At 37.9% G+C, this 12,363-nt stretch overlaps 1 protein-coding gene across 3 annotated transcripts in view; it reads right to left on the reverse strand.

Moving 5' to 3' along the window:
• DCUN1D5 (defective in cullin neddylation 1 domain containing 5) overlaps window positions 1-11,027 on the reverse strand; it is a 33,667-nt gene extending 22,640 nt beyond the window's left edge. The window contains exons 1-4 of one of the 3 annotated variants that reach the window (XM_055272925.2): window positions 10,602-11,027; window positions 8,027-8,118; window positions 2,085-2,155; window positions 1,577-1,668 (exon numbers count right to left, since the gene is read on the reverse strand). In XM_055272925.2, the coding sequence (XP_055128900.1) occupies window positions 1,577-1,668; window positions 2,085-2,155; window positions 8,027-8,118; window positions 10,602-10,687 (341 nt within the window). In that variant the 5' untranslated portion in view covers window positions 10,688-11,027. Of the gene's footprint in view, window positions 1-1,576; window positions 1,669-2,084; window positions 2,156-8,026; window positions 8,119-10,239; window positions 10,261-10,601 lie in introns of those variants that run through there. The other 2 variants (XM_055272927.2, XM_063636462.1) reach the window with 2 other exon arrangements.
• Between the last annotated feature and the right edge of the window lie 1,336 nt (window positions 11,028-12,363).

The following is a 12,363-nucleotide window of genomic DNA, read 5'->3' on the forward strand; positions in this document are numbered from 1 at the left end:
ATGCTATAATTTAAAAATAATGGTCCTCTATTTTATAAGGAATGTTGATTTATATAGAAAGTAACAATATAATACGAATACAATATTTTTTTTTTTTTTTTTTTTTTGAGACGGAGTCTTGCTCTCTCCCCCAGGCTGGAGTGCAGTGGCGCGATCTCGGCTCACTGCAAGCTCCGCCTCCCGGGTTCACGCCATTCTCCTGCCTCAGCCTCCCGAGTAGCTGGGACTACAGGCACCCGCCACCGCACCCGGCTAATTTCTTGTATTTTTTTAGTAGAGACGGGGTTTCACCGTGTTAGCCAGGATGGTCTCGATCTCCTGACCTTGTGATCCGCCCGCCTCGGCCTCCCAAGTGCTGGGATTACAGGCTTGAGCCACCGCACCCGGCCAGGAATACAATATTATAGATTGGTAATCAGGAAATTTGAATTCTAGGTTCTAACTAAGCACTACTACTAAGGAACTGTGCCAAATATTTTCTTAACCTCTCTGGGTCTCAGACTATTAAAAAAATGCAAGTGGGAGGGTTGATTTTATATTCCATTCAAGAAATTATGATTTGGTTCACATGAGCAAAGGCTTTTACCCAATAATAAATATACAAAATATCTACATGTCTACATGTTAATGTCAGTTAAAAAAGAGAATTACAAACCATTAGGCACTGAAAATCCAAATTTAAAAATTTTAGTGCCTCATAAACAAATACTTTAAAAAAAAATTTAAGGCCAGGCAAAAAATAAAGAATAATTACATGTGTTAATGAAAGCATAATCACAACAGGAAACCACACAGCTAATTAAGCCCCAGTTTTTGCCTCAAAAATATTATAAATTAATGCTTTCTCTATTTTAGAATGTTGATAACTAATACCCTGCAGAAACACTAGAAACATGATACTATACAATTAACACAAAATTACTAATTGATTCTGAAATTAAGCACACTTCATTCAGGAAAGCCAAAATCAAATTATTTTTATAAGGTGCAATTTTATAACTTATGAAAATGTTCAAAGACAAGATCCTAAACTTAAAGTGTAGGACTATAGAATGGGTAAAGATTGTATGGGAGCTGTTATAACATTTCTACTTTTGTCCTTTATGAAATTCACTTGGCAATAAAGAAATCATAAAAGGGTTATGTAACTCTATCTTCAAATTTTTAAAGTCAAATATAAAAGTGAAGAAGGGAGAGGAGGCCCTAGAGCTTAGGGCTGCCCAACGAACATACTCCTTAGATAGTAGAATTCTGTATTCAGAGAGGAAAATCCTTATACTCAAACAACCTGTAAATAAATAGGTCCTTGATCACAGACTTTTAAGTCACTCACCAGGAGAATCAAGGAATTTTAACAGGACTGTACTAAGGTTTCTTCTTAGGGAATATAAAACATGGGGTACCTATTCATTTGCCCAAGACCACAATATAATTTTTTCAATCCCCAAACTAATTGTTATAGATCAAACAGATTTGATTTAAGGTGAAACCTTACTCCTGAAAATTATGAAGCACAAAATATCAATTAAGATCTTCAAATAGGCCATCAAATTTGTTTTTTAAAAAAATTTCTTACTGTAATGAAGTCATTCCCTTTAACCATTCTTCCTTGGTAAAAAATCCCATGCTTTCAGCCTCCAATTTCCACGCTAAAACTAACATAATAATCTGGAAAGAACAGAACATAAAGGATAGGGGAAAAGTCAGCATAGAGATAATCATGTCTATATTTATCATGGAGAGCATTTTTACACAACTACTTCCATCCTTCAACTATTAAAGAGTACAACCTCTGGAATTATTAACTATATATAAAGAAATTGAGATGTGCCAATTTCTTAAAAGTAAAAAGTTCTAACAGTTTCTGAAGGTAGAATCTCTTATTCTATTACATATAACATTTGTATCAAGAAAGAACACATTTGCCCAACTTAAACTGATTAAAAATACCCTAAATGCAAATTTACAATATTAAACATGAAGCAATAAAATCTTCATACAAGATTAAAGTGTCTCAATTTTTAGAAATTCACAAATATGCTATACCCCACTTATATGCCATTCTACTTAGAAATAGAACATACATTTTCAGGTTCAACACCAATGTCTTCACAAAATTTTTCCATTCCTTCTGGCCCTACAACTTCATCAGGACCTTCAAAGACAAAAATAATTAACATATTTTGTTATAATATCAACATAAAACATAAATCATCATGCTAAAGGTACCCATGAACACACCATAATATTTTGCAAATAATTAAATTTGAATTTTGGCATAGCTTTGATAAGTATAAATATTTGCTACAGGATTTAAAATTTAAAATTTATGAAGTATTCTTTGAACACCACATTACAATATGAAATTAAGAAAATTTAAAAAGCAGCAAAGAAATACTCCATTAGTATCAATCACAAGTTAGTACAAAAACTCAAACCGGTCCATTAAAAAAAAAAATTCACTGAGAGCCTACTCTGAATAAAATTTTTGACAATGCATGAATATGAAAAAACATAAGGCAGCTGGAGCTTCTTAATCTACTGGAATATCAGAACCAACACAAAGTTCAATACAGTAATCAGAAAGGGAATATATTTACCTATAAAACAGGACATTTATTACCCTTTTGAAATACACTCAAATATAATTTAATCATTGAAAAAGACAAACGTATTTTGAAAATAATGACTTATGGAAATTACTACATTCCATTTCCAGAAAGAGCTATTTTCCTTATCATCTTGGTTCTAAAACAGACAGCAAGCATTAATGTCACCTTAATGTAGAAACAAAAGTTTGATCTTTTAATTAGCTAGTGTCTATCATTCGTCCAAAAATTAATTACTGGCATTTAACTTGTTCCTTATTTTACACCCTTAGCAACACTAATAAATCAATACATCAATTATCATTTTGTCAAAATGTTATCAGATTCCCAAAATATAGTAATTACATCATCACTAGGTCTCTTTTGTGACTGGGTAAGAATAAAACAAATTTTGTAATAATATGAGAAATGTGTTTACTGCTATGGGATTTTGAAAATATAATCTTGAGATATTATTCTTAAGAGTCAAGAGAAGTCTCTATTTTCCTTTTTCAAGGATGAAAATCCTTCAGCTTTATAAACCATAGACTAGACCAAGGCTGCTCAGGTAGCTTTGACAGCACCATCTTTAGGTTACTAGCACAACATAAAGTCAATACATTCTTGCTGCCTGAGATCCAAGCTGCTAAGATGACATTAATACATGGTCTGAAGCCAAAACCCTTTTTAATTTTTTTGTGTAACATGGTAAGTGTTATTAGGTTTAAATAAGTACTAACAATGCACTCGTGTTAAAAGGTGAAGGGGGTGATTAACTACAGGGCGCTTTCTCTTCCTTTATATATTTGGAGAATTGTTTATATGAGAATGTGTTAATTTCATAACTTAAAAGGCATACATATACAATAAAGGTGTTAAAATGCACAACTGAGTATGTATTCTTATATATGATTGAAAGAAAACAAAAATCAGATTTAAAAACTTAAGAGGCCCAGGTGCGGTGGCTAATGCCTGTAATCTTAGCACTTCGGGAGGCCGAGGTGGGATTATCACTTGGGCCCAGGAGTTCCAGACAAACCTTGACAACATAGGGAGACCCCATCTCCAGGAAAAAAAAAAATAGCCTTGTGTGGTGATGCCAGTCTGTGGTCCCAGCTACTCAGGAGACTGAGGTGGGAGGACTGCTTGAGCCCAGGAGTTTGAGGCTGCAGTGAGCCATGATCACACCATTATACTCCAGCCTGGGAGAGAGCAAGGCCCTGTCTCAAAAAAAACAAAAAATAAAAAATTAAAGGAAAAGACAAATGGTTTTTTTAAAAGCCATGATGTGAATATATTGTAAATTTTTCTAAAGCATCAAGAAAACATACTTGCTCTCAAAGTTGCCATCAGTGATTCGAAGAGAAAGCTGAAGAGGATGTCAAGAAACATCAGTATAAGCCAGGAGCAGTGGCTCACGCCTGTAATCTCAGCACTTTGGGAGGCCGAGGTGGATGGATTACGAGGTCAGGATTTCAAGACCAGCCTGGCCAAGATGGTGAAACCCTGTCTCTACTAAAACTACAAAAATTAGCCAGATGTGGTGGCAGGTGCCTATAATCCCAGCTACTCAGGAGGGTAAGGCAGGAGAATCACTTAACCTAGGTGGCAGAGGTTGCAGTGAGCCGAGATTGCACCACTGCACTCCAGCGTAGGTGACAGAGCGAGACTCCGTCTCAAAAAATATAAAAAATAAAAAAGAAATATCAGTATAGCCCCCCCACCCCCAGAAACTGGAGGATTACTTGGTGATTACTAATTAGAATTTGGTTAGAAGCAAGTCAAATGAGATTACATAGAGATATAATACCTTAAAACTTAGATAAGGTCTGTAAATGTTAACTGACTTTGCCAAAGTGATGTAAATAGTAAAAGATCTAAGTCTAATGTGAGGTCTGTAACTAATGTGCTTTCCCGGGACTGCAAAATGTTAATCCTTCCAATAACATTGCTTCCAATCTTTCTAATAAAACTACTCCCTGGGTAAAACCTCTGGAGCTAAATTTAATTAACTCTTTTGGACAACTAGGTTTCCACTCAATTGAAGAAGCTATAGAAATGATTTTGTTCATACTATGAGTTCACTCTACTCCACCAGCTAGGTACTACATTGGGACTATGCAATTCCAACCTTACTTTTTGACTCTATGAGACTTTAAAACTGCCCTTTCACTTTCCATGTTTTTAATTACCACAGACCAGTATATTACTGAATCATTAATTTAAATATCACTCAAGAATGAGGTCTTGTGAAAGAACAAAACCAACAGCCTTATCATACATGATATAATACCATAGTAACAAGTTCAGTGATATTTTCAAAACTAAAAACACGCTCAACTTCTTGATTTCTTTATAACCATAAAGAAATGTTCCCAGCTATATCTGCAAGGCCTAATACCATGCCAGCCATAACAGATGCTTAGGGGAAAAAAAAAAAAAAAAAAAAGCTCAGTGACACAGCACCTTCAACATGAGCTACGTAAGAGTCATTAATTTTGGAACATTGTAAAAAACACACAACCAGTAAATCTGATGCTGTAATGCTATTACTGTTTTAATAATAATAACATTTGAGTTCTGACTATATACCAGGTATTGTGCTAAGGGCTTTACATGTATTATTCTCAGTAGGCAAAATTATTGCCTTCATTTTAATACGGACATACCCATTTCAAGACAGAAGTTACTGTTTATTTGGCAAACAAATGGTTCCTCCCTAATCAGGTCTCTGCACAAAGTGGTCTCCACAGAGAGGCCTTCCCTAATCACTCTATCTGAAAGTCCATCTAACACTTCTTTATTCTCTATTCCTGAACCTCACCATATTTATTATCCTTATAACTCCCCACAATCTGTACTTATCTTGCCTACATACCTGTTTACTGATTGTCTTCCTCACCAGAAGACAAGCCCCCAAAGGCAGGGATCTTGTCTGACTTGCTCAGCACTATATATCCATCACTCAGCACAGTGCCTGACTCAAAACAAGTGCTCAATATTTATTGAATGGATGACAGAAATTAACCAAGAGTACCAATATTTTCTTTGCAAAAGTGAAAATTAGCTTAAATAAAAAATAAACATAAAATAATGTCTATTATAACAAAATGTTTATAACTATATATAATTATAAACATTATAAAATTTAAGTAAAAAATACATAAAAGCATAGTAGTTAAAAAATTATGGACTTTAGAATCAGAAGGACCTGGGTTTGAATCCTGGCTCTTGTCACGATATGATCTTGGGCAAATTAATTAATCTAAGTCTCAGTTTTCTCATCTGTAAAATGAAGATATGGCCAAGCACAGCAGCTCATGCCTGTAATCCCACCACTTTGGGAAGCTGAGGCAGGTAGATCACTTTAGCCCAGGAGTTCAAGACCAGTCTGGGCAACATCGTGAACCCCATTTCTTTTTTTCTTTTTTCTGAGACAGAGTCTTGCTCTGTCACCCAGGCTGGAGTGCAGTGGCGCGATCTCGGCTCACTGCAAGCTCTGCCTCCTGGGTTCATGCCATTCTCCTGCCCCAGCCTCCCAAGTAGCTGGGACTACAGGCGTGTGCCACCACGCTCGGCTAATTTTTTGTGTTTTTGGTAGAGACGGGGTTTCACAACGTTAACCAGGATGGTCTCGATCTCCTGACCTCGTGATCCGCCCGCCCCGGCCTCCCAAAGTGCTGGGATTACAGGCGTGAGCCACCACACCCAGCTGAAACCCCATTTCTACAAAAAATTTAAAAAATTAGCCGGGCGTGGTGGCACATGCCTATATTCCCACCTACTAGGAAGGCTGAGATGGGAGGATGGCCTGAGCCCAGGAGCTCAAGGCTGCAGTGAGCCATGATCACAGCACTGCACTCCAGCGTGGGCGAGAGAGTGAGACCCTGTCTCAAAAAATAAAGTTGTAGTGGGGAGGTGGTGATAATACTACCTACTCAATAGAACAGTCACAAGAAAAAATAATATACCTAGGACAATTCCTGGAATAATGCAATTATTATGTTGGCTATTAAAAATGCTAATATAGTAAACAAATGTTTAATTAGAATCTTATGCTACCTAGAAAAGTTCCTAGTTGAGGCAAATATTTTCTATTTCTATTGTATCTAGTAACCTTTATAAGTGAAATAAGATGGGTGGCCTTTTGATTCTATATCATTCATACCAGTAAAACTGGCATTTGGGATAATGGGTCAACATTTTAAATGGAGGTCAGTAAGAAATGAATTCCCTTCATTTAAATTGGGTTAGTGGTTGTCTTGGGATGCCAGTAATAGCATTTATTTCTGGTCTAGAAAGAATCTGTTCTGCTACTAAACAATTTTAAAATTGTACTTTGGGATCACTCAGCTGATCCCAACAGTAAAGTTACTGCCCCCCTTTCAAAATAGACTCACATTCCATACAATTAGCCTAAACTTATACCTCAAGTTCAAAGTATACTACTTTAGACCTTAATGTGGATGAGCACTAAATATAAGGCAATAGCTACATATACACTTTTATTTTAAACAAACGTTTTGAGAATGATGGTGATTAAAAGAAGGAGAAAAAAAGCGAAGCAGGTTAAAAAAAGGAAACAGGGAAAAGAAAAAGAAAAGCTTTAAAATCAATAATTCCAAAAAAACAAAACCATTCTAAGGGGGAAAAAATTCCATATATGTTTATGAGATAGTTTAAGTGTTCTTTTGCATATATTTGCTTAACTCTTCAGCCTCATCTCTGGCTGGTTTTGACAACCCCACCCTGGGCCTAGGGCTCTTCATCCACCAGTTACAAGATTTAGCTGAGGTTAAGTTAGCTCCTTTAGAAAACTCCCATGACACTTTAAAAGCTGGGTACAGTGTATTTTCTGAATATAGTATTTATCATGCTGTATTAATATCAGTCTATTTATTTTCTTACTATTGCATCTCTAGTAGAAGTGGATGGCTAAATGATAATTGTTAAAAGGTAAATGTGTTGTACAATTATAACTGAAGGGTTTAAATCTTTTACTATGTCTCCTCAAAAGTTTCAGAAAATGTTAGTTCGGAAAAATTTCAAAAAAAAATATTGAATAGAAATGTTTTATTATGTACGTTGTGTTCTCCATAATATCAAATACAAAAATGTTTTATTGTGTCCCTTTTATTTTCCAGAATATTACTTTAGCCAATAGATGTAAATAAGTGACTCTGTCTTTGTTTACACATTTTATTAATAGTAAATAAGTTCTTCCCTCCCAGTAAATATACACTGAATATATATTTAAAGAAATATCAGCCTAAATTGGCAACAAATCTTTAGTCTACCCACAATCCTCAGTCCTAACCCTCATCCCAGTACACAGCACTAACACATAGCAGGCCTGTAACAGATAATTTGTTAAATGAATAAGCCAAATACACTTTTTAAAGCATATGACTGATATCTTCTTATATTAATTTCATTACCTGCATATTCATAAAACCAAGCCAGGCACTTCTTGCTTGAAAAATGTTCCTCTCCACTTATTAGTCTAGCAGGGGGTTGGGATCTGCAATAGCTTAGAAAACACACAGATGCCTAAGATTTTTTATCACATCTCAACTCTTAGAGAAAAACTAAGTTCAAAATTAACTACTTCCATTCACATTAAACAAAGGTTTTTTTTTTCTTCGGTTGGCATTATTGGAAAAAAACTGAAGTTGTTAAGTAATTGCAACTTGAAACAGTAGTCTATGCATAAGAATTATTGGCTAACAAAACCCAAATACCTCTTCACTCAGTATCCAAATCCAAAAATATCAGTTAAGTTATTTCCCCACATTTTAAAAGACTACAAAGAAGTTCAACCTAGTAGTTGGGAGAGTATAAATTTATTGTGATTCTATTGATTTGTATAGAAATTCTATTTGTGTGTAATAGATAAATATTTGAAAACAAACAAACTCTTAGAAAGTATATTTTGATACTTAATGAATCAATATTTCAAAATAAAATGTTATATTAACAGTTGTTTTATCACCTAAGCTTAAATAGATTTTTCAAGATAAATGATGACCTAGGACCTAAGGGTATATTAAATCACACAGATTTAAAAAAACACAACAAAAAAACCCTAAAAGTTAATAATAGTCCAAATAATTGGGACAAGGCTATTTAATCCTAGGTTCTGTTCATTCTTTTTCATTTTTTTCATAAAATCATTTTCATTGTTTTTCATAAAATAACTAAAATTGTTAAGTTCAAAATGGCCTCTAGAATTTAATGGCCTTCAGAGAAACTTTTTTCAAGGAACTCAAATAATTACCCCACCACAATGATATAGAAATGATAGAACTTCTGTAATTGAGTAATGTAAAATAAGGGTATCATATTTAAAAATTTAAATTGATAGAGCAAAGTATCACTTGAGTTCTAATAATACTGCCTGCTCAGCTATCTACTTAACTTAAATAATTTTAATACATTATATACTTAAGATGGCCATGAGATAGAGTAATACAAAAATGAATAATAATTTGCCTATATCTTATAAAAATACGAGCTAGTAAAGTAACCATGTCAAATTCTAATGTCGACTAACAAGAGGTGTAAGTATATCATCGTTCACATTAATAGCCTAAGAAATACTCCGTAGACTCCTTTACCAAAACACAGCAATGAGGGAAAAAAGTCGACCAATTACAAAAAAGAAAATGCAGACTAGATAAGTCATCTACCTCACAGTTTAAGCAGATCTCTCTTTAAGGAGAGCTCTATCATTATTTCCTTATTATAAGCCTGGCTACAGTCTTCTTTCAATAGTAGCATCTGAAGTTGTCATATCGAGTGCCAACCATTGATGAAAAGGCAGCTAATATGGTTATTTTTTAAAAAAGCATTTCTCAGTCGGGCGAGGTGGCTCACGCCTGTAATCCCAACACTTTGGGAGGCCGAGGCGGGCAGATCGCGAGGTCAGGAGTTCAAGACCAGCCTAGCCAGCATAGCGAAACCCCGTCTCTATTAAAAATACAAAAAATTGGCAGGGCGTGGTGGCGGGCGCCTGTAATCCCAGCTACTCAGGAGGCTGAGGCAGGAGAATCACTTGAACCCGGGAGGCGGAGGTTGCAGTGAGGGGAGATCGCGCCACTGCACTCCAGCCTGGACAACAGTGAAGACTCCGTCTCAAAAAAACAAAACAAAAAAAAAAACAAACAAAAAAAACCATTTCTCACACCAAAATTGCAGTTTTTTTGTAGCATATAATTTTGCTGTGATGCCTCCATGATATGCTACAAGGGGATCAAAGAGCTACTACTATATAGTTCTGCCTTGTCTTCTTTCTTACCAGTAGGACACAAAGTACAAGAGCTCACAAATTATTTAATTTATGCAGAGAGCTAACAGCGTCCTGAATGCTAGAAGACAAAAAGCATGCAGGGCCTTTCCAACTCTGCACACAGGGACTTGGCATAGGTGAGGCACTATACTTCCAGAAAATGGGGCTCCTGCAATTTAAAAGGCCTCCTGCTGGGACCTTCCGGGTTAGGCCACTCCAAATACTAAATATGGAGGCCAATTATAGCACACAAGTTTTCCTTTCTACCATTACCAAGACAGTTGTCAAGATTCCTTAAGTTCTGCTTTCTTCACACTCTACAAAGAAATTCTAGAAGTGACCCTTCTGCAGATATGTACTCACTTCTAAGTCTAGAAAAAGGCAGAGGAGCGATACCGGAGTAGGATCGAGGGTCGGTTGTGGGGTGGGGGTGGGGGGGGGAAGCGCAATTTACATATGCATCTGTTCCCCACCCTGCAGGGCACGTAGACTCTTAACGTGGGCGGCTCTTCTAGTCTCTCCATAAACGACAGCGTGCACACACTCGAACACGAGGTCGGGTCTGGCGCGGAGACTCGCGGTGTTCGGCACCTACCGCCTAGCTCGATCAAAGGGGCCTCACCTGTCTCCAGCCCCAGCCCGGCAGGCCGGGCCCGACTCCTTCTACTCCAGTTGTCCAGCAAAGGAGGGAGGAGGGAAGCTTGAAGGGTGGGGGGAGATGGTACCTGGAGATTTTACACTTTTTGAGGCCTCCGTCTTCCGCTACTGCTGCTGCCACCCCAGGGGATTTTCTCTTCTTCTTCACCGGCATCTTCCGCCCTCCCCGGCAGGGTGGGCAGGGGAGCCGGGGAAGGGGGTCCCTGTCCGCTGGAAGCCCCTCAGCGCTGGCACCCAGTTCCCAGAGACAGCAGCAAGCGGAGGAGCAGAGTCGCCAGCCCGCACCGGAGCGGCCCAGCCCGGCCGCCGCCCGCTCCCAGGTATCCTCGTCGTCTTTCTCTGACCGGGACAGGGCTGGCTCCTGGCCGGTGGACACTGCGGTTCGTTCTCACCAGGAGGAAATAACGCGGACAGCGCGGCAGCTCCACCAGTCACAGCAAGCAAGAGGCTCAGCCTAACCCGGAGGCGAATCGCTGAGGCCCGGAAGTGACGCAATCGCGGAGCCGGTCCCGGGAAGGGGCGTGGTTCCGGTTAGCCTCTGCCAGTCGTAGGTAGGCCAGGCAGGGCGAAGCTGTCGGGCTCCTCGCCTGCGGCTGCCCGCGGAATTCTGTATCCTGTCCAGGGTATCCTGACCTTTCCCATGAAGCTTCTACCGCGCTCTGATGCTGGCAGTCACCGCCAAAAAATGAAACTACTAATACTTTGCAGTTGACGTTAAAAATAACCTGGTAAAGTAGACCAAGTTCCACTTCTGAGCTCTTCCACACGATAACCTCACCTGAAGTGTTCCCACCCCTTAAATGCGTTGTCACCGTGTGTCTTGCGTGTTTTCTTTATGGGCCTGTGATAAGCCTCCCACTCCCCCTTCTCCCTACCTTTGCATATCACTTTGTCCTGTGTTGAAACTTAGCTCTACCATTATTTCCACAGAGCTCACCTCTCCGATAAGAGACAGTAGGTGACTGCGACTCAGTAGAGAGAAATTTGGGGGACAGTTCTAAGGAGTCTCCCCCTAGACCTTACTACCCAAAACACACTGTAATCTGTTCACCTGCACTTAGGTGGAAATACTGTTTTTAAATAATGGTTATTGTATGTAAAGACATAGTAGAAAGTCGTTAGTAATTCTGTTGGTAAAATAAATTTATCTCTGCAAACCAACTGTGATGGGAGAAGACTAAAAGTCTTTGAGTAATAGTTGAAGTGGTTTCTGTGAAACTACCCTCACGATGGCACCCTAATCTGGCCAATCCGAATATCATATTTCCTTAGTGTTATTAATTGGTTCAGGATGGACACATACTCAGGCTAGGCCAATGAGTGCCAATGATAAAATTGAACCACCAGGAAGGAATTTTATTTCCTATGGATTTCAACCAGAGAAGGTATGCAGAATGAAGCCAAAACTCAGAAGAGACCAGTATCAAGCAGAAAAATAGAAAAACCAGGATGTGATTATATGATACAAGCCCAAAATCCATGATATGCCCTGAAATTTTCAGTTCTGTGAAGCAACAAATGTCACTATTTTGCATATTTAGTTCAATTCTCTGTTACTTAAAACCAAAAGAATGTCAAAGTATATGATCCTTCAACCATTTAAAAATGCCTGAGGCCAAAAACAAAACAGAATCAGATAAAGTCTCTAAATAGAACTACAATCTACAAAAAGTACAGGACAGAGGAACATGTTAAATACCCAATGCAATCAGCAATATCTAGACGTCAGAAAAGTCTACAGGACAATGACCCAAATTCTGCAACAAATTATTAGGATGAGAGGAGAGAGAAGGAAATTAAAAGAGACTTAAAGGATATGTCAATTATTTT

Source organism: Symphalangus syndactylus, chromosome 3, assembly GCF_028878055.3.
Source record: "Symphalangus syndactylus isolate Jambi chromosome 3, NHGRI_mSymSyn1-v2.1_pri, whole genome shotgun sequence".
Lineage (NCBI taxonomy): Eukaryota > Metazoa > Chordata > Mammalia > Primates > Hylobatidae > Symphalangus > Symphalangus syndactylus.